At 43.7% G+C, this 25,408-nt stretch overlaps 1 protein-coding gene across 1 annotated transcript; it reads left to right on the top strand.

Annotated features, from left to right (window-relative positions):
* On the top strand, positions 1-25,408 carry LOC129841019 (protein PAT1 homolog 1-like). Its single transcript, XM_055909125.1, has 18 exons — positions 1-113; positions 1,377-1,479; positions 12,007-12,506; positions 12,904-12,984; positions 13,244-13,450; positions 13,918-14,025; positions 14,316-14,402; positions 17,359-17,576; positions 17,764-17,908; positions 18,850-18,967; positions 19,496-19,593; positions 21,385-21,444; positions 21,883-22,028; positions 23,403-23,562; positions 23,758-23,883; positions 24,085-24,176; positions 24,505-24,654; positions 25,129-25,408. Exons 1-18 carry the CDS (start codon positions 99-101, stop codon positions 25,148-25,150), a joined length of 2,436 nt encoding a protein of 811 aa, XP_055765100.1. The 5' UTR covers positions 1-98; the 3' UTR covers positions 25,151-25,408.

The following is a 25,408-nucleotide window of genomic DNA, read 5'->3' as shown; positions in this document are numbered from 1 at the left end:
TTGGCTGCGATCACGCGAACCCCAACGCTGCGTAATTTGCGCGCCGCCTTCCACCAGAGACACTTGGGAGAATTGTACCTTTCACGGACTGAAGATACATGTTCCGTTTTCAGGTGAGCAGTGTTTAGATTACCTCTGGCAATTTCTCTATACATTTTAGCTAGCGTTCCCTCAAGACGAGTTGAAATGTGGCCATTTTCTGGGGGATTTTGCCTTTTACTTATCGACTCCGTTGACAAAATTCCTCCGTGCGGCCTACCAAGCTTTCCCTGGCTAATTGTCCCCGGCACCTTGTCCCCCGCCGTCAACGGCCTGGGTGTCCAGTGAACGGAGTCTGGCTATGGCTATGGGGCTCAACATTTTAGCTTAAAAGGAAAATACTAAAGAACGGATTTTTATTAGGAAATGTTCCAAGTTTGATACTATCAACGTGGATCCCGTGTGATGTAACCTAGCGAGCTAGTTTGCGCAGCTTTCCCCTGCTAACGTTAGCTAGCTTTTCTGGGTCGCTATTTTGTCTAGGAAACATTGTCTTGATAGGTGATAAGATGGCTTGCTAAGTCGCTAGCTAGGTGGGTCATGTTTGACAGTCCATTAAAAGGTTCAGAATTATAATAGCTATGCCAATTTTCTTTGGAATGGAAATACAGTTTATTGTTGACAAGTGAGTGGATTGATAAAGCCAAGGTGACTTGGATCACTCTGCCTGTGAAATGCTGGACTGTTCTTCTCCGAATCATCTTCTCAACTAACGTAAACATTTTCATAGACGTTAATGTCTTAACAGTAACGTTACATCTTTGGGTTAGCTACTTCAAAACTAGCGGCACCAATCAATCTAGCTGCAGAGGTAACTAGCTGGCAGCATTGACCTCCCCCGTCCACGTGGGTTCACGAAATACTCACAATATAATATATACAGGGTTCTAATCATTCGCTATCAAATTGAGGGAAATCTGTCATTTCTTTCCTATTGTACCCAGAGCCTCATTCATCTGCGGATAAAGTCAATATTTTTGCCTGAGGAGCTTGCTAAGATACCTGCCTAGACTATAATTATCTGAAAACGTATTTTTGACATTTGTTGAAAAACAATATTTTGCATGAGGAAAAACAACATTCTAGACTTATTTCTTAAATCTGTACATTTCTTGACCTCATCACATCCCCTCCCTTTAACAACAATCAATATATCTCTTGTTGCTTCTCTTTCTCTCCCATAGCTCCTTTCTGTCATCCTTCCATATCTCTTTCATACCTTATTTCTCTCTCTTATCCCTCACCCGCCTTCCTCTCGCTCATCCCTCCGTCCTTACTCTCTCTCATCCCCCCTCCTTACTCCCTCTCATCTCTCTCTCTGTTCTCTCTCCCTCCAGTCCCTTGATGAAGATTGTACCCTGGAGAAGGAGGAGGGGCTGGTAGAAGAAGAAGATGAGATTGACCAGTTTAATGACGACACCTTCGGAGATGGGGCCATCGGTGAGTCACTTTCACCAACTGGCTGACAGAACACATTAAACTGAATAATATAACAAAATATTAATATTTCATACAACTAAAACAAAATAAAAACTAGCAAAACGGGTCTGAAAACTAACTGAAACTAAACTGAATAAAAAAATAAAATAGACAAATGTAAAAAAAAAAATACAAGACTATAATAACCTTGTGGCATTGGACGTCCCCTTTAGCCTTGTGAGGGAAATGCCCTCTGTATAATCGCAAATACAACTGGCACACTAAACAGTTTTGTAAACATTTGAAGCGTAACTTTCATATGAACATGGGGGAAAAATGTGAAATACAAAAGATGCACTTTCTGTACGCAGTTTAGCAAAGTTGCGCCCAGCTGTGTTTTGAGTAACACCTGCTTCCGACCGGAAATATGGAAATGCAAGCGAAAGATGAGAGGATGTTTGGTACCTCGGCGGCAGGCTGTTTTACAGCCGGATGCAACTTTGCTAAACCGCGTACAGTAAGTGTAGCTTTTGTATTTGAAAGATTATTTCTCGCTTGTACTAAAGTTAAGTTCCAACGGTTTCTAAAACCGTAAGCAAGGATTATGTTAAAACAAAGCGTCAGGATTGTAGTTCACATGGAGCATCTGAGAACCCTCCCCCTTTCAACCAATCGATAAAATCAACTATGTGTAGGCTACTGAGCTTGTCTGATGCTTTGAGCACACTGTGATTAAATAATTTAGACACGCAAATGAAGAGAACCTGTTCCCGACTCTCTCCCCCTCCCGCTGCGTCTGGCCTTCGCGGATTCTGCTGTTACGCTCCTAATAGGCTACACCAGGCATCGGCAGCCTATTCCATTTGGAGTGCCAATTTATTTTACCATTTCAACTGATCTGCATGCCAGTTATGATTTTTATACGCACATTTTCGTGGAACAGTTTAATTTATGATAGTCTTCATATCTCAAAGTCATTGTGGTTAATCAAAATTCTAAAAGTGGGCCTCCCGGGTGGCGCAGTGGTCTAGGGCACTGCATCGCAGTGCTAACTGCGCCACCAGAGTCTCTGGGTTCGCCCCCAGGCTCTGTCGCAGCCGACCGGGAGGTCTGTGGGGCGACGCACAATTGGGCTAGCGTCGTCCGGGTTAGGGAGGGTTTGGCCGGTAGGGATTCCCTTGTCTCATCGCGCTCCAGCGACTCCTGTGGCGGGCTGGGCGCAGTGCGCGCTAACCAAGGGGGCCAGGTGCACGGTGTTTCCTCCGACACATTGGTGCGGCTGGCTTCCGGGTTGGAGGCGCGCTGTGTTAAAGAAGCAGTGCGGCTTGGTTGGGTTGTGCCTCGGAGGACGCATGGCTTTCGACCTTCGTCTCTCCCGAGCCCGTACGGGAGTTGTAGCGATGAGACAAGATAGTAATTACTAGCGATTGGATACCACGAAAATTGGGGAGAAAAGGGGATAAAATTAAAAAAAAAAAAAAAAAAGTAAAATAATAAAAAATAAAAAAAATTCTAAAAGTAACTTCCATTGCCAACTATCTAAAAATAGCCATGTGACCACTCCTACAATGAGAATGGTAAAAGACTGTAATAATAATGTATTGAGTGCATTAACATAAATTACCGTAACCAAACAAACATTGTAGATTACAATTATGGGAATTAATGGAAAATCTACAACTGGTGCTACTGGTGTGCCATCCCCTTGGCATCCGCAATACGTTAGTCCACTGAGAAAGGTGTGAATCAGACAGGAGTCTCGTGCCATAAAAAATTATATGCAGTACCAGTCAAAAGTTTGGACACACCAACTCATTCAAGGGTTTTTCTTTTCTTTTTTCTTTTTTTACATTGTAGAATAATAGTGAATACATCAAAACTATGACATAACAGATGTTAAAATGGCGCCGACAGATAGGGCTGCCGTGCTTCTAGTTCTTAGGAAACTTTGCAGTATTTCGTTTTTTGTGTGTTTTTTCTTACATTATTAGCCCAGAAGTTTTTTGTGTTATTACATACAGCCGGGAAGAACTTTTGGATATCAGTGCGGCGGTAACTCACCAGCATTACGACCAGGAATATGACTTTCTAGAATCGGATCCTTTGTTCACACCCCCAAGGGCAATTGAAATGATTCCAGAGGCTGACCCAAAACACCGCCTGCGGAGGAGAGGTACTCGGAGTGGACTTCTAGTCCGGCTCAGGAGGCGTGCACACCGACCAGCTCTTCCAAATATATTACTCACTAATGTTCAGTCTCTGGATAATGAAGTTGACGAGCTCAGGGCGAGGATTTCCTTCCAGAGAGACATCAAGGATTGTAACATACTCTGTTTCACGGAAACATGGCTCTCTCGGGATATTCTGTCTGAGTCCGTACAGCCAGTTGGGTTGTCAGTTCATCGTGCAGACAGGAATAAATATTGCTCCGGGAAGAAGGCCGGGTTTGTATGTTTCATGATTAACTATACAGGAACTCAAGTCCTTTTGTTCTCTCGACCTAGAATACCTCACAATCAAATGCTGACTGCTAAGGACTATTCAACCCTGGTCTCGAATATTACTGCACAGCCCCCAAAAATAAAAAATGCCTGATTGACATAAAATTGGACCAACCCGCGGCACTATAGATGCAAAATTTGTTTTCCAAGCTGTCGCTACCATAGCATCCGTCAGCAGTTAATACATTTACATTTCCACGCTTGCGAGACCTGTAACAGAATATTCTTTGTACCAGTGGTATTTTTTTTTCTACGTTCTTTTTCTATCAAGTTATGTTTTTAATGCGTGCGGGACCAAGCAGCAAGAAACCAAAAGTCTACCACTTTCACAGTGAGTGGGAGGAAGATTATTTTTTCACCACAACAAATTCAAAATGTGTGTGTCTGATCTGCCATTCAAACGTAGCTCTTGCTAAGAGGGGAATGTCGAGGCATTTCGAAACTGTTCACAAGAAATATGAAAGTGACTTTCCGGTGTTAGGTTCTTATTTTTCAGAGTAAATAATCCACAGACACTAGAGGAGCTTTAACCAAGTTTAATTCTTCCCAAAGGTTCTGTACAGCTGTAATCAGACAGCAAAACATTTCTCACATCACAGTTATATACATCCTACTTAAGACACTACCTCGCTCCAATCTTTAGTTTATGCCCAAGAGAAAGAAGGTAACCAGATAGCAACCCTGATTACTCCCTTAAGGGGAACTGACCTCACCCCTCACCTCCTGACCTCAACCCCTACTTCACCTAATCCACAGATATCCATCTGTCTTCCCTATATCAACACATCGCTCTCCTCTCCCTCCATCAAACACATTCCAAAGCCTTCTGGCTTTTTACAGAAAACCCTTAACTTCTGACACTAAACCCATTCTCTTCCATTCTTCCTATTAAATAAATGAGAGAAGAAGCCTTGAATATCTCAATGTTCAAAGTTTAGACGATTCCAACACCAGCTTAAAGTTAACTACGTAAGAGAAGTAAAAGAGTTGAGGTCTCAACTAGCTGCCCAACAATCGATCTTTACAAGGCCCAGCTCAAAATCAAAGGCAGCCCCAATTGCATCATTCCGGGACAAGAAACTGTTCCAGGATGGAGAAATTGTAAAAGAGGCCCTTTTTAGAAGCAGCAGAATCATTGTTTGATTTTAAAAAATAAATCAGAAATCATTTCCGCTACTACGGATGTTCAGCTATCCAGAAATACTGTTACGCGGCGCTATGAAATGATGGATGAGGATTTGAGGGAGGATCTTAATAAAAAAGGCAAATGAGTGCGTGTTATTTTCCCTTCAATTTGACGAGTCGACAGACGTGACCGACACATCTCAGTTGTGCATTTTCATCAGAATGGTGTTTGACGACTGCCAAAGAGGAACTGCTCAAAATCGTATCGTTGAAAGGAAAAACTTGAGGGGGGGGGATTTTTTTATTGGCATTCAAGGACTATTAATAGCACTCAGTTACCCATTTACAAACTTGTGTCCATAACTACAGATGGAGCACAAGCCATGACTGGCCGCGTCAATGGGTTTTATTGCCCTTTGCCCTAAGGTGGTTTAGTAGAGAGAAAGTCCTGCAGAGATTAAGGGATCTGTTATTTGTGATCAAGGAGTTTCTGTCCTCAAAAGATGCCGAATATGAGCAGTTGGATGACAGTATGGCTGTTGGATTTAGCTTTTTTGACCGACGTAACTGTTTGGCAGAATGAGCTCAATTTAGGGCTGCAAGGAGAAGACAAAAAAATTGTTGAAATGATTAGTTCTGTGACGGCTTCTAAACAAAACCTGTGGCAATGTTTGTGCTTTCCGTTTGGTGTTGATGTTGACGAAATTGCAACAAATTGCATCATTGTTTCACATGGAGACATTTGCCTTCGAGTGAAATTTTGACTCTGCAAAGCGACCTCCAAATCAGGGGATCACTTTTGGAACCTTATCGTGGAGGAAAAATATCCAACATTTTTGGCATCGACCTACCTTTGCGAGTCAGACATGTTCAGACATGAAGATCATCAAGTCAAAATATCGGTCCACTCTAACAGATGATCACCTGGACACCTGCTTGAGGCTAGCAATCAGTAGCTACAGTGGTTTCTCCACTAAAAGTTTTGTGATTATGCAACGAACTTAGAGGTAATTTGTGGTTTAGTACGGTAGCCTGTGTCACCACTTCATTGCTCCAGACCACCACAAGGGGGAGTTAGAGCACTGAACATGCTTTTGGGTCCTACTGTGTCTCTGACAATGAATGGGCGACATAAACCTAAATAGAAACTGATAATTGTGCACAACTTCAGTATTACTTACTATTACTTACTGTTGTTACACTAAGGTTTTTATTTTAAGATTATTTTGCTCTTACTGTAGTACTGTATGCCACTCCCGACTGGTAACATTGTACAGTGCCTGAGTGGTGCAACAGTCAAAGGCACTGCATAGCAGTGCAAGCTGTGTTGCTACAGATGCCGGTTCAATACCCGTGCTGGCCTTGACTGGGAGACCCATGAGATGACAGTAGGTTATTGGTTTTTCCCTCTAAAAACAGAAATAATTCTAAATAATAAACTGGATTTTTTAAAATTTACAATTAGTAACAATGTCTCACCCCATGTTCAAGAATGGCCTTTTTCTCACTCACTTTACGTTATTTGAAAACTATATCTCCAAAATGTTATTTTTTTAACAAAGCTATTCTTATTTATTATTAATTTAGAATGATATAAAAGCCCCTTGGATATTCTCACAGATATATTATTAACCCTGTTATTAGCAGGACAATATACAGTTGAAGTCGGACGTTTACACTCACTTAGGTTGAAATCATTAACTAATTTTTCAACCATTCCACAAATTTCTTGTTAACAAACTATAGTTTTGACCAGTCGGTTAGGACATCTACTTTGTGCATGACACAAGTAATTTTTCAAACAATTGATTACAAACAGATTATTTAACTTATAATTCACTGTATCACAATTCCTGTGGGTCAGAAGTTTACATACACTGAGTTGACTGTGCCTTTAAACAGCTTGGCAAACTCCAGAAAAGGATGTCATGTCTTTAGAAGCTTCTGATAGGCTAATTGACATAATTTGAGTCAATTGGAGGTGTACCTGTGGATGTATTTCAAGGCCTACCTTCAAACTCAGTGCCTCTTTGCTTGACATCATGGGAAAATCTAAAGAAATCAGCCAGGACCTCAGAAAAATAATTGTAGACCTTCACAAGTCTGGTTCATTCTTGGGAGCAATTTCCAAACGCCTGAAGGTACCACATTCATCTGTACAAACAATAGTACACAAGTATTAACACCATGTGACCACGCAGCCGTCATACCGCTCAGGAAGGAGACGCGTTCTGTCTCTTAGAGATGAACGTACTTTGGTGCGAAAAGTGCAAATCAATCCCAGAACAACAGCAAAGGACCTTGTGGAGATGCTGGAGGAAACTGGTACCAAAGTATCTATATCCACAGTAAAATGAGTCCTATATCGAGATAACCTGAAAGGCCGCTCAGCAAGGAAGCAGCCACTGCTCCAAAACCACCATAAAAAAGCCAGACAATGGTTTGCAACTGCACATGGGGACAAAGATCGTACTTTTTGGAGATATGGCCTCTGGTCTGATGAAACAAAAAGAGAACTGTTTGGCCATTATGACCATTGTTATGTTTGGAGGGAAAAGGGGGAGGCTTGCAAGCTGAAGAACACCATCCCAACCGTGAAGCACGGGGGTGGCAGCATCATGTTGTGGGGGTGCTTTGCAGCATGAGGGACTGGTGCACTTTACAAAATAGATGGCATCATGAGGATGGGATATTATGTGGATATATGGAAGCAACATCTCAAGACATCCGTCAGGAAGTTAAAGCTTGGTCGCAAATGGGTCTTCCAAATGGACAATGACCACAAGCATACTTCCAAAGTTGTAGCAAAATGGCTTAAGGACAAAGTCAAAGTATTGAAGTGGCCATCTCAAAGCCCTGAGCTCAATCCTATAGAAACTTTGTGGGCAGAACTGAAAAAGCGTGTGCGAGAAAGGAGGCCTACAAACCCGACTCAGTTACACCAGCTCTGTCAGGAGGAATGGGCCAAAATTCACCCAACTTATTGTAGGAAGCTTGTGGAAGGCTACCCAAAACATTTGACCCAAGTTGAACAATTTAAAGGCAATGCTACCAAATACTAATTGAGTGTATGTAAACTTCTGACCCACTGGGAATGTGATGAAAGAAATCAAAGCTGAAATAAATCATTCTCTCTACTATTATTCTGACATTTCACATTCTTAAAATAAATTGGGGATCCTAACGGACCTAAGAGAGGGATTTTTTTTTTAAACTGAGTTTAAATGTAGTTGGCTAAGGTATATGTAAACTTCCGACTTCAACTGCAAATTGGTCATTACTCCCGAGTGGCGCACAATGGGATTGCCTTGTTGTTCTCCAGCTGTATCCTCAACGCGAGCGAGGTTCGAGGGGAGGGGGCAAAGCATTTCGCTGCACAAGACGGACCCCACCCCTCCACACTGGGTAGCACAGAGCAACACATTTTAGGGGCATTGCATGGTGCTGACGTTCCTGCTGTTCTGTTCTTAGTGCCAGTCTGCACGTTCAAACTAAAACAATGTAACTAAGAATGGCATCTTAATGCTTTCGTTAATAAAATAATGATAAAAAGTACTCTTTCAAAATGCCAATGTTTATTTAGTTATGGATCCATAATGAATTACTATGGGAATAAATCACTGTATTACAGAAATATTGGAACAAAGTTGTCTAGTGAAGGTTAACAAATTGTTGCTTACTGGAAAATACTCTTTCAAACAGTCACGTTGTACAATGCCATTATGACTATTAGCAGGTAGCTGGGCAATAGACTTGCCTAGGTGGGTGGAGGGAGAATTCTATCGTCAAATGTATTTCTTAGTTAGGTTGGCTGTATCACAACCGGCTGTGATTTGGTTGCAACTTCAGTTTAATCCTCAAGAAAAAGTAGACCGCGTTAGGAAGAGGGTCTGAACACCCCTCGTCTAACCTATTCTACTATAGTTAACATTGCTCCCCCAAATATTTATTTATTCTTAGTTCCTTTACTTTAGATTTGTGTGTGTTGTGAAATTGTTAGATATTACTTGTTAGATATTACTGCACTGTGGGAGCTAGAAACACACGCATTTCGCTACACCCACAATAACATCTGCTAAACACGTGTATTTGATTTATGGAATTATGTAGTAACCAAAAAAGTGTTCAACAAATAAAAATATATTTGAGTTTCTTCAAAGTAGCCACCCTTTGCCTTGATGACAGCTTTGCACACTCTAAGCATTCTCTCAACCAGCTTCTTGAGGTACTCACCTGGAATGCATTTCAATTAACAGGTGTGCCTTGTTAAAAGTAAATTTGTGAAATTTCTTTCCTCAATGCGTTTGAGCCAATCAGTTATGTTGTGACAAGGTAGGGGGGTATACAGAGAGAGCCCTATTTGGTAAAATACCAAGTCCATATTATGGCAAGAACAGCTCAAATAAGCAAAGAGAAAGGACAGTCCATCATTACTTTAAGATATGAAGGACAGTCAATCTGGAAAATGTCTAAAAGCATCCAGCGCTATGATGAAACTGGCGCTCATGAGGACCACCACAGGAAAGGAAGACGCAGAGTTACTTTTGCTGCAGAGCATAATGTTATTAGATTTAACAGCCTTAGACAGCCTTAGAAATTGCATAAATGATTCAGAGTTGAAGTAACAGACACATCACAACATCGTGAATCAGGCCTTCATGGCCGAATTGCTGCAAAGAAACCACTACTAAAGACATCAATAAGAAGAGGAGACTTGCTTGGGCCAAGAAACACGAGTAATGGACATTAGACCGGTGGATCCTTTGGTCTGATGTCCAAATTTGAGATTTTTGGTTCCTTCCGCCGTGTCTTTGTGAGATGCAGATCAGGTGAATGGATGATCTCTGCATGTGTGCTTCCCACTGTGAAGCATGGAGGAGGAGATGTGATGGTGCTTTGCTGGTGACACCGTCTGTGATTTATTTATAATTAAAAGGCTCATTTAACCAGCATGGCTACCACAGCATTCTGCAGTGATACGCCATCCCATCTGGTCTGTGCTTTAGTGGGACGTTCATTTGTTTTTCAACAGGACAATGACCCAACACACTTCCAGGCTGTGTAAGGGCTATTTGGCCAAGGAGGAGAGTGATGAACTGCTGCATCAGATGACCTGGCCTCCACAATCACCAGACCTCAACCCAATTGAGATGGTTTGGAATGAGTTGGACCGCAGAGTGAAGGAAAAGCAGCCAACAAGTGCTCAGCATATGTGAGAACTCCTTCAAGACTGTTGGAAAAGCATTCCAGGTGAAGCTGGTTGAGAGAATGCCGGGAGTGTGCAAAGCTGTCATCAAGGCAAAGGGTGGCTACTTTGAAGAATCTCAAATATAAACATGTTTTGTTTAACCGTTATTTTTGGTTACAACATGATTCCTTGTGTTATTTCGTAGTTTTGATGTCTTTACTATTCTACAATGTAGAAAATAGTAAAGGGGGAAACCCTTGAATGAGTAGGTGTCAACCTTTGACTGGTACTGTATATTTTAGACTGCTCGACTAAAACAAATCTTGGTTGGCCAACGGCCTATCGACCAAAAAGTAGACTAAATGGGGTCAGCCCTACTGTTTTGAGACTGTCAGAAGGCACATGGTTAGCTTCGCTATAGCATGGCGTTTGGTGGCATACTAAGAGCATGAAAGACTGAGCCAACCACAAACTCTTCTTGTTCTGAATGATAAAGGCACAGAAGGCGATACCATCGACTGAAACACCTCCGCAACGTGTTATATTCTCGCCAGCAGAAGCAAACTCCTTTGTCGGCGACTCTTTCGTCCGCGCCCATGTGTGCGCGATTGGCACTTAACGGCTGCTGGATGTTTTCATATGTTTCTGTGCGTCAGATTGGACACCTAGTCCACTGCGCAATTGTGTAGGCTATTGCGCAACACCCAACATGATTTTCCTTTCCATTATTCATGCCGTTTAGAATGACAACAAATTAGTCATCTAGTGGGCTTTAAAAAATATATATATCTGGTAATCAGGTCATGAAATGTCAGGACAAAGTTTTTGTCTTTGATTTATTGTTAGACCTAATGTGTATCTCCTTTTAATGTCAATTCATAAATGGTGGGCAATCGAATTGTGAATGTGACTTGATTCAATTTGAATAATGTGAATAACCTGATGGTGAGAGCCCAGTAACAAATTGACTGTTGTAGTCCCCTTAAACATCGGCTGTAACATTGTCTCTAAAATCACCATGTCTCCATTTCTACAGTTATGCCAGTATTTTGAAAAATTGAAACGTCCAAATGTCGGCCTTTTACCAGAATTTTTTCCCCTGCATGAACTGTTGTATTTTCATAACTGATTTTTCAAAATATGCTATGTTTTAGCCTATATATATATATATATATATATATATATATATATATATATATATATATATATATATATATATATATATATATAATATTCTGCCCATATGAACACTTATTTTAGACCATATAAAGTACAGCTATACATGATTTGAATGAAAAGTAGCAAACGGATGCATAGTTTCACATTTTCTTTCTCATCTTCTCAGGAACAGGCAATAGGCTACAGCACACGGCGTAGTACATTCCACGAAAGCATCATTTACACTATGCAAATCTGCAGTGCACACACTATATCCAACATGTATATCCAAGCCTTTTGTGCATACAATACATGCAGGGATATGCAAGTCTGTTTCTGCTTTAGCTAGCTTCAATGCTGTGGTCATGGTAAAATCTCTGTCGTGCCAAATTTGCCAACGACAAAGGAATTGCCTAAAGCAGAAACGCACCGGCACCCTAGGTTAGTTCTAAATATCGTCCTTTACTTCACCGCTAACGTTACCATTCACAGTTAAAATCACCCATTTGTCAGTCATTATTTATTACTTGGATGGATGACACCTGCGATAATGGAATGACTTATTACCTCCTACAGACGATGACTGGCAGGAGGAGCACAAGCGCCTAGCCGAGCTCGAAGAACAAAAGAACAACGGACTCGGAGGTTTAGGACTAGGGGCACTAGGGATGGGGGGAATGGGAGGAGATAACGCCTCCACTGTTCACCTTCCTCCTCCCGCCAGTCGTGTCCCCCACCCGTCTTCCCTCCCCCCACCACATCACTCCCTCTCTTCGATGCCCCCTCCGGACCTGGAGGAGAGGGGGGGAGGCGACCTAGCCGAGTCCCTAGCCATGTTGATTCTCGGGGCGGACCCGGCCATCGCCAGTGTGGGTGGTCCAGCCGGGCCTGGTGACCGGTCCACTGGTCTCCCTCCTCCCCCTTCCATTCCCCAGCAGCACCACCACCCCTCCCAGCTCCCTCCCCACCACCCGCTGACCTCGTCTGGGCTACCCCCCGGCCCACTGCACCCCTCCCTGCTTAGCTACCAGCAGCATCAGCACCTCATACGCCGAGGGGCGGCCCCCATGCCACAGGTGAGACAATCTAGTATACTCTACTGTAGTAACGCTGCAGATCATTGTATCTTGTGCAGTGGTTCTCAAACCTCTCCTGGGTACTCCCAGCCATTCCATGTATTTGATTTATGCCAGTGTTAGGCATACCTGACTCAACTTGTCAACCAAATAGCAAACTCTTGACTAGGTGAATAAGGTGAGCTGGTTCAGAGCTACAACATCATTTTGAAATGTCTGGGGGTCCCCAAGGAGAGGTTTGGGAACCACTGATCTAGTATTCTGTAGCTCTATATGCTGCAGAACTACGTTATAGGGTTTGGAGAAGGAACAGCTCGTTCAATGAGGGGCGGCTATGCATCACTAGGGGAGCGGTGCCTTCTGACACACTTTCTCTTTCTCTGCCTCTCTCTTTCAGATGAACTCACACAATATCTGGGAGAACAACTTGGGATTCGGGCCTGTGAGCATCACCCCTGGACTACTCACTCAAATGGAGGTAAGACACCTGCCTGTTTTGAAACAGGCTGTAACAGGGATGTACTTCCTGAATTTGTCAAGTAAGAACACTGTTTTTCGGTTACGAACTGTTTAGCTACGTTGTGCCTTGCTGAATGTGGCCCTGTACTTTACATGAAAAACAACATAGCTGGCACATTTGCCCTCTGAATGACTTACCAGATCTTGTTTAAACCAATTCTATTGATTGTAGACTTTGATTCAAAAGTTAAACTCGCTCTTCTTCCCCATCTTTCCAGGACAGTCCACTTATGTCTATCATCAAAGAAGTGGGGCTGCCCAATCGGCCTCCGCCAATGATGAGCGAGGATGGGCGGGACTTGTCGGAAAGGGCCCCCCCGCCTCGCTCGTCCTCTCCTGTGATTGGTAGCCCACCAGTGAGGGCTGTGCCTATCGGGACTCCGCCCAAGCAGCCGATGAGTCATGCAATGAATCATCAGCAGCAGGTCAGTGGGAGAATTATGCCCTTTCTCCCTCTTTTTAGTAATCATTATGGACTGTTACCTCATCTTCTCTCTGTATGCAAAATACTCCCAGTTATATTTGAAATAGTTATTTGTGTAATTTTGGCTATTTCTTGTGAACTGTGTATGCCCTTCTCAGTGTAGTTTTGTTTAACATGGCATTATTCTGCAGAAATAACTACTGTTCATAGTTATTAGACCAGTGGTCTCAAACTTCCAGTTCACGGGCCACATCTGGCCCCCGAGTTACACTATGGTGGCCCACGGGCCTGGAGTTTGAAACCACTGTATTAGACTATTAGTAAGTGCTTGGTGTTATCCTCCTGTTTTTGCATCTACTCTCTTCCTATCTGTTGCAAAGCTGGAGTTAACCCTCTCTCTGTGTACAGTTATAGGCTAATTAGTTGTATTGAAACGCTCTCCCTCTCTCTCCTGTGTGTGTGTTGCAGATCCACCACCCCACCGCCGTTCATGTGCGAGCCCCGGTCCAACACCAACACCGCTACCCCCCTTCCTTCCCCGAGCGCATCTCTCCCAACACCCTCTTAAACATCGCTGTGAGTCCTACCTCTCCGGCCTTCCCTTACTTTATTAGGTGGGGCATGTGAAGTTGTGGAATGTTAAGTGTTTTATTTTGGTTGTCTGTTGTGATGTTTTTGACCAATTGTTGAATGAGTGTTTCAACAATTACTCGGTTACTTCCGTGAGGGTGGAAATATAAATTAGTCCATAGCAGCTAGCTTGGTTTTGGCTCAATAGCTTGGCTCATAGATGGACTCTCTAGCTCACTGCAGATTCAGGTTCCAGGTCAGTTTTGGTTCTGAGTTGGGTTCTCTCTCTCTGTTAGAACTCTCCTCTGTGTCGTCCTCCGTTCCCGGCCGGCATGGGCCCCGTTCTGTCCCAGATCCAACGCGCCCAGATGCTCAACTCTCAGGTGAGACTTAACCAGTGGCAACCTGTCATTCAGGTCAGGTGGGGCAGAGTTTAGCATGTTATTTTGGCATTAATATGTGTCACATATCAGTTTGCAAACTATGTAAAAAAAAAAAAGTCATTGAGTTAATAAAGCAGCATACAAACATGGTCTCTTTTTTGCTTTCTTGAGTAAGGCAACTCCAAAATGGAGGTGTTTCAGCCTAGCTCAGTGCTTGCGGCGCAGCCAGTGGAAAATACGGAGCGTAGGGGTTGGTAATGTTCTCTCTAGTTGCGCTGTGATTGGCTCAGTGTTCTGTCACTCATGGGGACACATTGGCACCGCAAAATCTATGGGTAGAGCTTGAAAATTCAAGGCGCTTGGGTGCTGCCATAGAGTTACATTAGAAGTGCCGATCCAAGGTCATTGGCCACAGATAAAATTGTCAAATCACATATCTACAGTAGCTTTGATTGGACTGATCGTGTCAACAACATACTTTCAAAATCTTAGCTAGCAAGCTAGCAGTCATCATGGATCAAGTCGACAATCTACTGTCAAATCCTTTTCAAGCCTTGTCATATGAAGGGTAATTATAGATAAAACGTATCGGTGCTCAACGGCCATTGGACATAAACATTACACAACAAGTTGGAAATCGCAAATTCAACAATGAGTGGTTTGTAAGGAATCTGTGGCTAACGGCAAGCATTGCAAATCAATCATTAGCCTGCTATTCACTGGAGTGGATGTCTGGGTTTAAGGGTCTCTCTTCCAACCTTCAAAGGATAAACGTTCAACATTGGCCATGCTGTCAATTCAACATGACTTCTGCCGCTTTCAAAATAACTGGAAACTCGGAACTGGGACATCTCAGACTTCAGTGAGTTAATGACAACTGGGAACTCTGGGGAAAAAACGAGCTCTGACTGGGGAAAATACATTTTGAACGGTCATCCAACTCGGAATTCCAAGTCGGGAACTCGGGCCTCTTTCTAGAGCTCCGACCTGAAGATCACTAACGTCATGATTCAACCTTGTTTTTTCCCGAGTTCCCAGTTGTCTCGAAAGCACCATGAATCCGGAGAATGCCAGACTTTGATGACAAAATTTGCCCACCAAGGACTGCCGCGCCACCTTCCAGTTCAAGTGAGCACAGAAAAACAAGGTGAGTCCAAAAATGTATGCTGCTGCATAAATTATATAATATGCCAGGGATATATGTATACTGTAGTTAAGAATGTAATACTAAGTGTATGTTAGTAGCCCATTTGCCTCACCCTAATAATTTAGCCTCCTGTTCTGACTTGGTGCTGCACATGTAGCCCTGAGCCTGTTTCAGAGAAATTTCATTGAATATTGTAAATGCTTTTGTTGTCTGCTTCTATGCCTCCTTTATCCTGTGCTTCTGACTTGGTGTACAGGGAGAATATTGTAAGAACGGCCCATGTTCTGAATTCTGTTGCTATACGTTTCTGAACAAATGGTTGTAATCGACTATGTCCGTCCTAGCTCGCTTATTTGTATTAATCAAAATTACGGATTGCCTCTTATTCGCTCGTCGTACAAACTGTGGCATAAGGGGACATCTCAATCTTCATTAGAAACCACATTTTGTTTAAGCAATTCAGCCATCTGAGCTATGTTTTTTTTTATTTTTTAAAGGAAATAAATGAGACTGAAGGAACTGTTACGCTGCGAGACAAGGCTCCGCTGATAGCCAGGTGTAGCAGTTATAAAGCTGTCCCAACACCTTACATAGGTTCTAACAGTTTGTGAGCGCCGTCTGTCAATGTTATAGTTCATTGAATGTGTTGTGTAGTGGCTTTGCTGGTATGCATCTAACAACATTTTTGGGCGTTTGACCCACCAAGATGTACACGCTAGAAATCGTCACTGCCCTCAACACCTGGACTAAACACTCACCTGTGTTCTCATCTGTACACCTGAATGCACTCGTCTTGAGCCGTCTCACAAGTTTGGCCACCTGGGGTGTATTCATTCGTAAGTGCACACCGTACCAAAAAGTGTTGCAATGTATTGGCTAATGAAGGAAACTCTGGGTAGTGTACTATGCTTTGTGTGTATGTGGGGTGGTGGTGAGAGATATCCGATTGGCTTGTTGCGCTCTGTTTCATCTGAAATTTGGCCCAAATATGTTCTATCCCGTTAGATCAGGCCACTGTAAAATGTAATTTTGGTGGTTTTATGCTTCTGTAACACTTTTGTTTTGTCTTAATGTTTCATCATTTATTTATTTTATATTGCTGTTAACTTTTGATGTGCTTTTTGCTGTTATTTTTTTTCATGTAATATTTCTGCTTATAATATTATATTATTTCTTGTAAAAAATAAAAAAAAATAAACATATTGTTTAAAAAAATGTTATAATAAGGTAATTTAGTCCCTCCATTTCAGACCTTTTGCTTCCGATTGGTGCGTAGGGAATACACCGCATGCTCACTCCCTATGAACAAAAATGATTCACATGTACAACATATCTATGATCGTCTATACATACTGTTATGTGAAATGGGTGTTTGCATAAACACACGAGAGGAACATTTTGTCTGAAGAGATCCTTGAATTGTACATACCTCTCACTTTATCTTGGTTCGTGCAAGTGACTGTGACCACCACCTCAGACCAACGCCCAGAACGTTGCTCTGGGATCCTTTTCAGTTTCAAGGTCCTAACTTTGAGAGAAGCCTCGTCAGTCACATGCAGGAACCAACGTTAATAATGAGTCATGTAAATCATGCTTATATAACTTCTTTGTGGAGCATTGTATAAGGACTGAAAGGGAACCTGCTTTTTGGAATTTTCATCAAGCTTGGATTGAGTTTGAACTTCTCTGGATGTGATAATAAAAATTGATTCATTTACATTGAGTTTGAGTCCTTAAATTTCCACGACACACATTCAATGCCAGCCTCCCTCTAAAATATATCTATTTTTTTCTTTCCTTCTCTCTCAGGTTGCTGGCTTCCCCAGGGGCTGTCAGGGTCCCCCGTTGCTGCCTGGTGGCGGAGGCTTCAGGCCCTTCTTCGGCCAGCCCCCTCCCCACAGGATGGGTCCCCACTCCGGCGGGCCCCCTCCCAACCACGTCCCCTGTCCCATCATCCGGCACAACACCACGCACCTGCACCCCCAGCACCGCCGCATGCTCACCCAGAGGATGCAGAGTAGAGGAGGGTATGTAGACTGAAGTGTGTGTGTGTGTGTATTAAAAATTTGAGTTGTTCCAGCATCCGCATGTCACAGAGCTGTTGCCATAAACTGCCGCACGAATATCCTTGAATTGCTAATGCTTTATGTTCAGCTAACCTGCAGCTGTGAAGCCTCTTTCTCACTTTGCCTCCCCTATCGTCTTTCTCCCCAGTGAGCGTGGCGGGCGTGTGGGGGACTGGCGGAGCAGGGACCCCTACAGTAACTTGATGACCCAGAGGGAGAAGGAGTGGGTGGCCAAGATCCAGATGATGCAGCTGCAGAGCACTGATCCCTACCTGGACGACTACTACTACCAGGTCAGTACAGCCAAGTCAATGGAAAAAGCCACGGCCCTGTTCATTAGGTACCAAACGGAACAAAATGGACTGAAATAGGGAGTGAGTAGTTGGTCCTATAAGAAACGCCTTTTTTTTGTTTTCTGGTGCAAAATCTTTTAAAACGTTTTTTTTCTTCTGCGTGCCCTAATGAACATTACCTTGGGTTGTATTCACTAGGTGCAAAGGAACCAATGCCTGGTACACCAGGTAGTGTGCCAAATGCTATTTAACTGAGCAAGAAAATGGATTGAAATGGGGAATGGCTACCTGGACTTGGTCCAATTAACGCTTGTCATTTTCCGCTGCAAAATGTTTTCCTACGGTGTTCCCTAATAAACATGACCCAGGTCAGTGCCGGAGGGCGTGACGTTCTGAACAAGGCAGATAGACATGTCCGTTATAAACCTGACGCAACCTCTTGCAGAGATGCATGTCGGCTTTACAGTCTCTTTCTATCTGATCGTTCCATCACCTTCTGTCCTACTGACCAACCTAGAATGAGATTAAATAGAAATGTAATTTATTGAGCTGACACGGGTCCTTACATTGTGTTTCTATCTGATCGTTACCAGGCTAGACGGACCAATCCTGAATGGGATAAAGAGGGAAGCATGTCATAAACAAGATCATAATGTACACCAGGGAAACAACTGTTCCAGTACTGTCATTCAGATCCTTTATTAGTTCCACTTGGCGTTCTACCTCAATCTAATCCCTGTTCGCCTGCTTCTAGGGACCGATATCCTTTGACCTTTGTTGTCAGACCACCTTTTAATTGAATGTTAATAAATAGATGTACTATACTCCTGATACATTTTCATATGATTAGGAAACTTTTTTTCAGTAGTTGTCCCTGTTTATGGTGGATTAAATGCAGAAATATGTAACTAAATGGATGCCAATTTTGTGTTGCCTGGCAGAATTACTTTGAGAAGATGGAGAAGAGGCAGGAGCGAGACAGAGACGGCGTGAGGAAGGAGCACACCACCAAACTCATCACCCCCCAGGTGGCCAAGCTGGAACACACCTACAGACCAGGTAATGCATGGATGATACATGATGAAATCCAGACCTGAGTTCAAATAGTGTTGGCACACTACCTGGGTTTGCACTTTGGGGACTATTGCGTTGGTTCCTAAATAGGCCGGGTTTGCACTTTTGGTACTTTTTTTTAAACCTTTATTTAACTAGGCAAGTCAGTTAAGAACAAATTCTTATTTTCAATGACGGCCTAGTGGGTTAACTGCCTTTTGGGCAGTTAACTGCCTCTTGGGCAGTTAACTGCCTCAGGGGCAGAACCACAGATTTGTTCCTTGTCAGCTCGGTGATTTAAACTTGCAACCTTTCGGTTACTAGCCCAACGCTCTAACCACTAGGCTACCCTGCCGCCCCTATTTCGTTGGTTCCTTTGCACCAGGCAAGCTCAATCAAGTATTTAAAAGAGAACTAATACTATTTTAAACAATATCTGATTAAATAATCATCACATCACCTTTGTGTGTTTTTGAGGATGTCTCTGAGACATGCGTGTGTATCGTCCCCCCCTCCCTCCCCCTTCCCCCACAGTGCAGTTTGCAGGCTCGCTGGGTAAGCTGACTGTGTCCAGCGTCAACAACCCCAGGAAGATGATCGACACGGTGGTGACTAGTCGCACTGACGACGAGGTACGTACTACACACACACCACAATCTCTCCAGACTCCCGTGTCTCACGAGTTCTGCCATTCTATCTCCTGCTGTTTTTGTCTCTGACGTATGTTCCCCGTTCCTTATCACGCTCTGTTCTCATTATATTGCTTTTGTCTCGCTACTCCAGATGTTACTGTCAGTTGTTTGGTCTATCCTTCCTGCATTGATATGGAGACAGGACAACATTACTTATTTTCAGGAACTTGTTTGTTCCTTTTTTCTCGGCTCTGTTATTTACTTAATAAATAATCAAAATGTGCACTTATAAATCATAACAATTTTATTTGAAATACAGCTGTAGACAGAAGTCAAAGATCAAACATACAACTCATGTCTCTCCTGAGTTCTGCAAAATAGGAAAAGTCCAAGTTGCTTTTAATATGCGAGTGCTCAGACAGAAAATCACTTCGGCCCGCAGCTCAAAAAAAGCCTCCGTAGTATTCTCCCTCTGGGTAGCCAATGGATGTCGGTGTGAAGCAGTAGCTGCTGGTACTCAGTCTCACTGTCATCACAGAGTCTTTCTAAAAACGTCAACTCCGGACTCATTCTCTTGCTGGCCAATGCCTCCATGTGAAGTCCATTCAACGTCCGGGTTTACTTTATGTGGGCAATTGATCCTTTCATTCTCCCAGTCATTGATGCCGCACCATCCGTGCACACAAGAACACAGGATTTCCAATCCAGATTGTGTTCTGAGGATTGTGTTCTCCCGGTTAAGCTTCTCACAGGACCGAATGTGCTCATTCGTTTCCTAAATGTCTCAGTATCGCACAAATGCAATCAACTCTGTTTAAAAACTGACATCCGTCCGTTCGTCCAACTGCAGCTCAAATGAACAGGAATTGAACTTTCCCACCACTTGATCAATAATATCAACGCCCATGTCGCCGATTGTACAGCACAGCGTGTTATTTGACAATGGTACGGTCTTCAGTGCATCAGCGGCTGCCTTTATCAGTCATAGTTTCAGTGAGGATAACAGCAGCAGGCAAAATTAACTCCTCAGCTATAGTGAATGGCTTTTTTGACTTGGCCACAAGTAGCGACATAGCGTATGAAGCCTCCAATGCTTTGGTTGACACTAGTCACTTTCTTTAATTTCTCTTGACTTCCCTTAAATTCTGACTGCTTTTCATGGTAAACTCTGTGGTCTTAGCCACACAGGAAAGAGGCTTGGTGGTGTTGTAAATGGGTTCGTTTCATGCTATTATTTGAGAGCTCGTCGCCGCAGAGAAAACAGGAGGTGAAACTGAAGAGGACATACTGTTAATGAAATGAAACTTTGATCTTTTTCTTTTTTCCCACGGGTTCACTTGAGCTGGCGCTACTGCTGCTAGAAAAAGTGTATTTCAGCCATTGATCCATAGCTAGTTTCTACTCAAAGCTAGCTGTTAGCTGAAATGGGGAGCCACTAGTGTGGAGCAGAGGGTCACGTGCACTTGGGCGTGAGCAGAGGATAAACAGGCGGGCAGAGGCCAGGGAGACTGAGCAATGCACACCGAAACTAAAGTTTTTTTTAAAAGTAGTCCCATAAATATAAAATAAACTGGAGATTTCACCCCAGTGACCTCAGTAAATGTTTTCCTGTCTATTAAGATTGAAATATATATATATATATATATATATATTCGGCAATAATTTGTTTTGGCACATTTTGGAATAATGTCCCACGTAACCCTGGGGACTGCCCACCTTACCCCCCCGGTTGGGAAACACTGCGGTGGTACGGTATTCTGCTCCTCTAACCGCTCCCTCTGTCCCACGCAGGAGAAGAGGGAGAAACAGGTGTGGAATAAGAGACGGCAGATCCTCTACACTGTGGAGAAGGTAAAGAGGAGGAAGGGGGAGGGTTACTTGTCTCTACAGCTCTGTGGTTGCATTCATTTGGATTACCTTGATTTTTTATTTATTTTTACTTCCTCTGCCTGTTTTGAACTCTGCAGTGCTCTCACTCTTAACATGTGTTATATCTGTATAAACTCCATTATCTCTTTGTAACCATCTTGTGTTAGTTACTGCTAGCTAGCTACGCAAGAAGGTACCATGTGCCTAAACGTTGGTGATGCCTATTAAATTATTGGGAGCATATATATTGTGCAATATGTTTATTCATTTATTCTATTTTTTCGCATTTGTAACAATTTACTACTACCTACTCATTATCTATGAAGCTCTGCACTATTGCCACGCATCCCCCGAAAACACTCTTGAGAGCTTGGCCCTCAGGGAACCTTAACACGATCTCCCTCCCCCTCTCTCCATCAGATGTACAGTCTGCTGCTGGAGGTGCAGGACTTTGAGAAGCGCTTCATGCAAACGCCGGAGGAGCAGAGAGAGGCCCTGCTGGAGCAGCACAAAACCCACACGCTGCAGCTCTACGCCTCCCTGAAGGAGAAGGAGTGGGACGACAGGTGAGATGAGAGATGGATAGGGGGAGGAGGGAGAGGACAAGACCCACACTACAGCGCCCTCGAGGGGAAGGAGTGGGACGACAGGTGAGATGGAGGGATGAAGAGGAGAGGGTGGGGTACGTGAGGGAGAGGACAAGACCCACACTCTACAGCTCCCTCAAAGGGAAGGAGTGGGACGACAAGGTGCGCAAGGTCCAACAATAACTTTGTCACTGACCCAGTCGGCCAAAAATCTGTTGACCCCGGACTTGGGGTAGTTAAAATGCATTAAGATCATGCAAGGCCTATAGGTTGGTTGGCATGCTTTCTCTCTATATTCAGCTACTAATAGGCTACATATTGTAATTATGGCTTGAAAAAGCTGTGTAATATAATTTAGGCAATGTAAGTCATTACATTGTATTAGTTGCAATAATTGTTGTTTCTTTAAAGTATGTCATTTTGAGAGAATATTTTGATGTACATTTCAAAATAGGACGCTTCCCCTTTTTAAGAATGAGTCCCAGAAAATGGATATCTGGCTTCAGTAGGCCGGTCAAGATGAATGCTAGGTGTGTTTTTATAGCTTTCTTTCTGAAGCCCATCAACCGTAGCAAGCAGTAGGTTCACTATTGAAGGTTTACTTTTGTAAATCACTTCCCTTCAAATAAATAAGCGTGGTTTGACGAGCGCTTCTTTTTTGCACACAGCCCACGTGTGCTGTGTGACGGCATCGACTCCTATTCTGCTCAAGCAGTTGTGACTTGCGGGGGTGGGGTGGTCCTTGAATGAACTGGCAATCATTTTGCGTGTGGTTTTCAATGGTAGACTGCGACTGAGCATGTGAACGTTGACCTGGAACGCAGAAATGCGCAGAGGAGTTGACGGGATCCACTGGGCCGACACATGTATTTACTGGCAGCGGGCCGTCGTTAACGTCGGGTGAGGAAGGAAGGATGGAGGGAGAGGAGGGGAACATGAGTCCCTGAATTCCAAATGGACTCCGAGCTCCTCCTCCCTAGACACTTGTGTAGATCTGAAGGGTTGTGATCGGTGGAAGAAATATGGTGGAAATGACTATTGCTTATACCGATCCAATCCTTTCAGATCGACTTGAGTGCCTAGGGTGAAGGGGCTAGGGAACGATTTGGAATTAGGGGGAGGGAGGAGAGGAAGGGGTGAACATGACCTCCCCATACCCTGCAGCTTCACCGCTCCCTCAGCCAACCGGCAGTCACTAATGTTCGATGTTAAGTTTCAAGTAGTCACCCCCCCCCCCCCCAGCGCTATTTGGCGGAAACCCTAATTGTCCCGAAAAGCTTTGCTTCCCCCGTCACTAATATTCCCAACAGACTCACTCGCCTCTTCTCCTCCATCTGTCCCCACATCCTGCAGGGTGAGTGACGAGCAGTGCCTGTTGATCATGTCGGTGCGTAAGGGAAAGCGCCTCATCTCCAGGCTCATCCCTTTCCTGCCTCCGCTGCAGGCCGCCACCGTTGTCATGGGGATTGCCCGGAACCTGCCCGCCCTGGCCAAGAAAGACAAACAGGACCAGGTATAGATAGAGGCACACATACACACACAGTTGGTTAGCGTCAGGTCTTTATTGCAAAAAACAACGTTCTCTATGAGATACTCAAGCACACACACACACAGAGACGCACGCACTCACACATGCATACATACTCACCTACATAGATGTATTTAATGCTCATAAGTGGTCTATAATTGCTCTTCCCCTCTCCCCCAGGTGCTGTGCTGGTTGGTGGAGCCCATTGCCGTGGTGATCTCATCCCTATCTAGCGCCTCCCTCACAGATTTGCTGCAGGAGCTGCAAGGCAACGAGGGTCAACTGTCCAGAGTGTTACAAAATAAGGTACCTGCACTGACCCACTGTACAACCTGCCTGCTGTTAGAATGATGCAAAATAGTGCACCTTATTTTTCTCTGTCCAGCCGTGAAAATGGTTCATGTTCAATGACGATAAATAAGGCCGTTATGAAGTCAGTGCACTCACTTTTCCTGTCCCCGTCTCTCCTTTTCTACCATCTCGTTCCTTTTCTCTCCATCCTCCCAGTTTGGTGTGACACTGCTTTACCTGATCCTGAGTGAAGGCGAGAGAATGCAGAGCTCTAACCCCACCTGTCAACTCATGGATGACAATCGATGGTGAGCACAGCCCGCCCTTTTACTAGTCAGAAACCGGTGTGTGTTTTGTGATTGGCAACATTTAGAATGGCTGTTAGATTTTTACATTCATCAATATTAGCTAGTATTGTTCCATCAGAAGCTAAAAAAAATAAGGTACCAGTAATGGCTAGTGATGCATGGTCAATGTCTCCACCTAGCGGCAGGTTTGGGAAACACACACAGCAACTACAAACCTATACATCTTTTTTTGATGTTGATAAGACTGTTTGTTTATTGTGGTCTTAACTCTCCACCTTGTCTGTGTCCTTTCGCTTCTTGCTTTCCCTCCCTCTCTTTGCTCTCTCAGGACAGAGTTGGTGTTCTCTGTGACCAGGGAGCTGCTCAACGTGCCCTCCTCGTCCCTGTCCCCTCCTCTCTTCACCCCTCCCAACCTGCTCTCTCTCTTCTCGCGCTACGTAGACCGACAGAGGCTGGAGCTGCTGCAGGAGAAGTTACAGTGAGTACAGTCTCTCGCGTCCTGAAGTGTGCTGTTCCTACCTCCCCTTCAATGATTTGAAAAGCATGGATGGTAAACAAGTTCACATCCACAATGCCTTGGCGCTTTTTGAGTACTTTGTGTTAAGGTGCTGAGGGTTGTGAGTTCGCATCCCAGTCGGAGGGTGGAATTTCCAATTTGTCACACACTTCAGGGTGACTGAGGGCGGCAGTTAGCCTAGTGGTTAAGAGCGTTGGGCCAGTAACCTAAAGGTACCTGGTTCGAATCCCTGAGCCGACTAGGGGTAAAATCTGTTGACGTGCCCTCGCAAGTTAAAGCGCTTGGGATAAGAGTGTCTTCTAAATTACTCAAATGTAGAATGGGAGGAATTGGATTTAGTACACACACGTTCTTCTTTGACCATCGGACATTTACTTTGGACCATCTGTTTACTGCTTTCTCACAATAAACCCTCCTTCCTTTTCTCTGTCTTAGGATCTCCGCATTGTCGAGGTAGAAGTGACGACAGACATCAAGAGAACCCCAGTTGAAGCGTGTGTGCGCAGAAGAGTAGGATGTCTACTAGGGTTGATAATGATTTTAATCCAGCAGAATCTCTTGTCATTTTTTTTTCTTTGTGTCCTTTAGGTGTGTATGGGGATGTGCGTGAGTGAGCGATGAAACTGAGAGAAAATAACATCAGCTTTTTTTTTTTATTCTTAACGTTGATGCCTGTGATAAAACATCAAATTAAAAGTATTTCTATTGTATACAA

The sequence above is a fragment of the Salvelinus fontinalis genome, chromosome 42 (assembly GCF_029448725.1).
Source record: "Salvelinus fontinalis isolate EN_2023a chromosome 42, ASM2944872v1, whole genome shotgun sequence".
Taxonomy (NCBI): Eukaryota; Metazoa; Chordata; class Actinopteri; order Salmoniformes; family Salmonidae; genus Salvelinus; species Salvelinus fontinalis.
The sequence above is the reverse complement of the archived record's forward strand: the minus strand, read 5'-3'. Positions and strand labels throughout refer to the sequence as shown.

Bases quoted from the DNA above. Each gene is read 5' to 3' on its own strand.
- LOC129841019 (XM_055909125.1), top strand. The intron at 21,445-21,882 runs GTAAAGAGGAGG...TCTCTCCATCAG, and splicing joins TCCTCTACACTGTGGAGAAG to ATGTACAGTCTGCTGCTGGA. The intron at 24,655-25,128 runs GTGAGTACAGTC...TCTCTGTCTTAG, and splicing joins CTGCTGCAGGAGAAGTTACA to GATCTCCGCATTGTCGAGGT.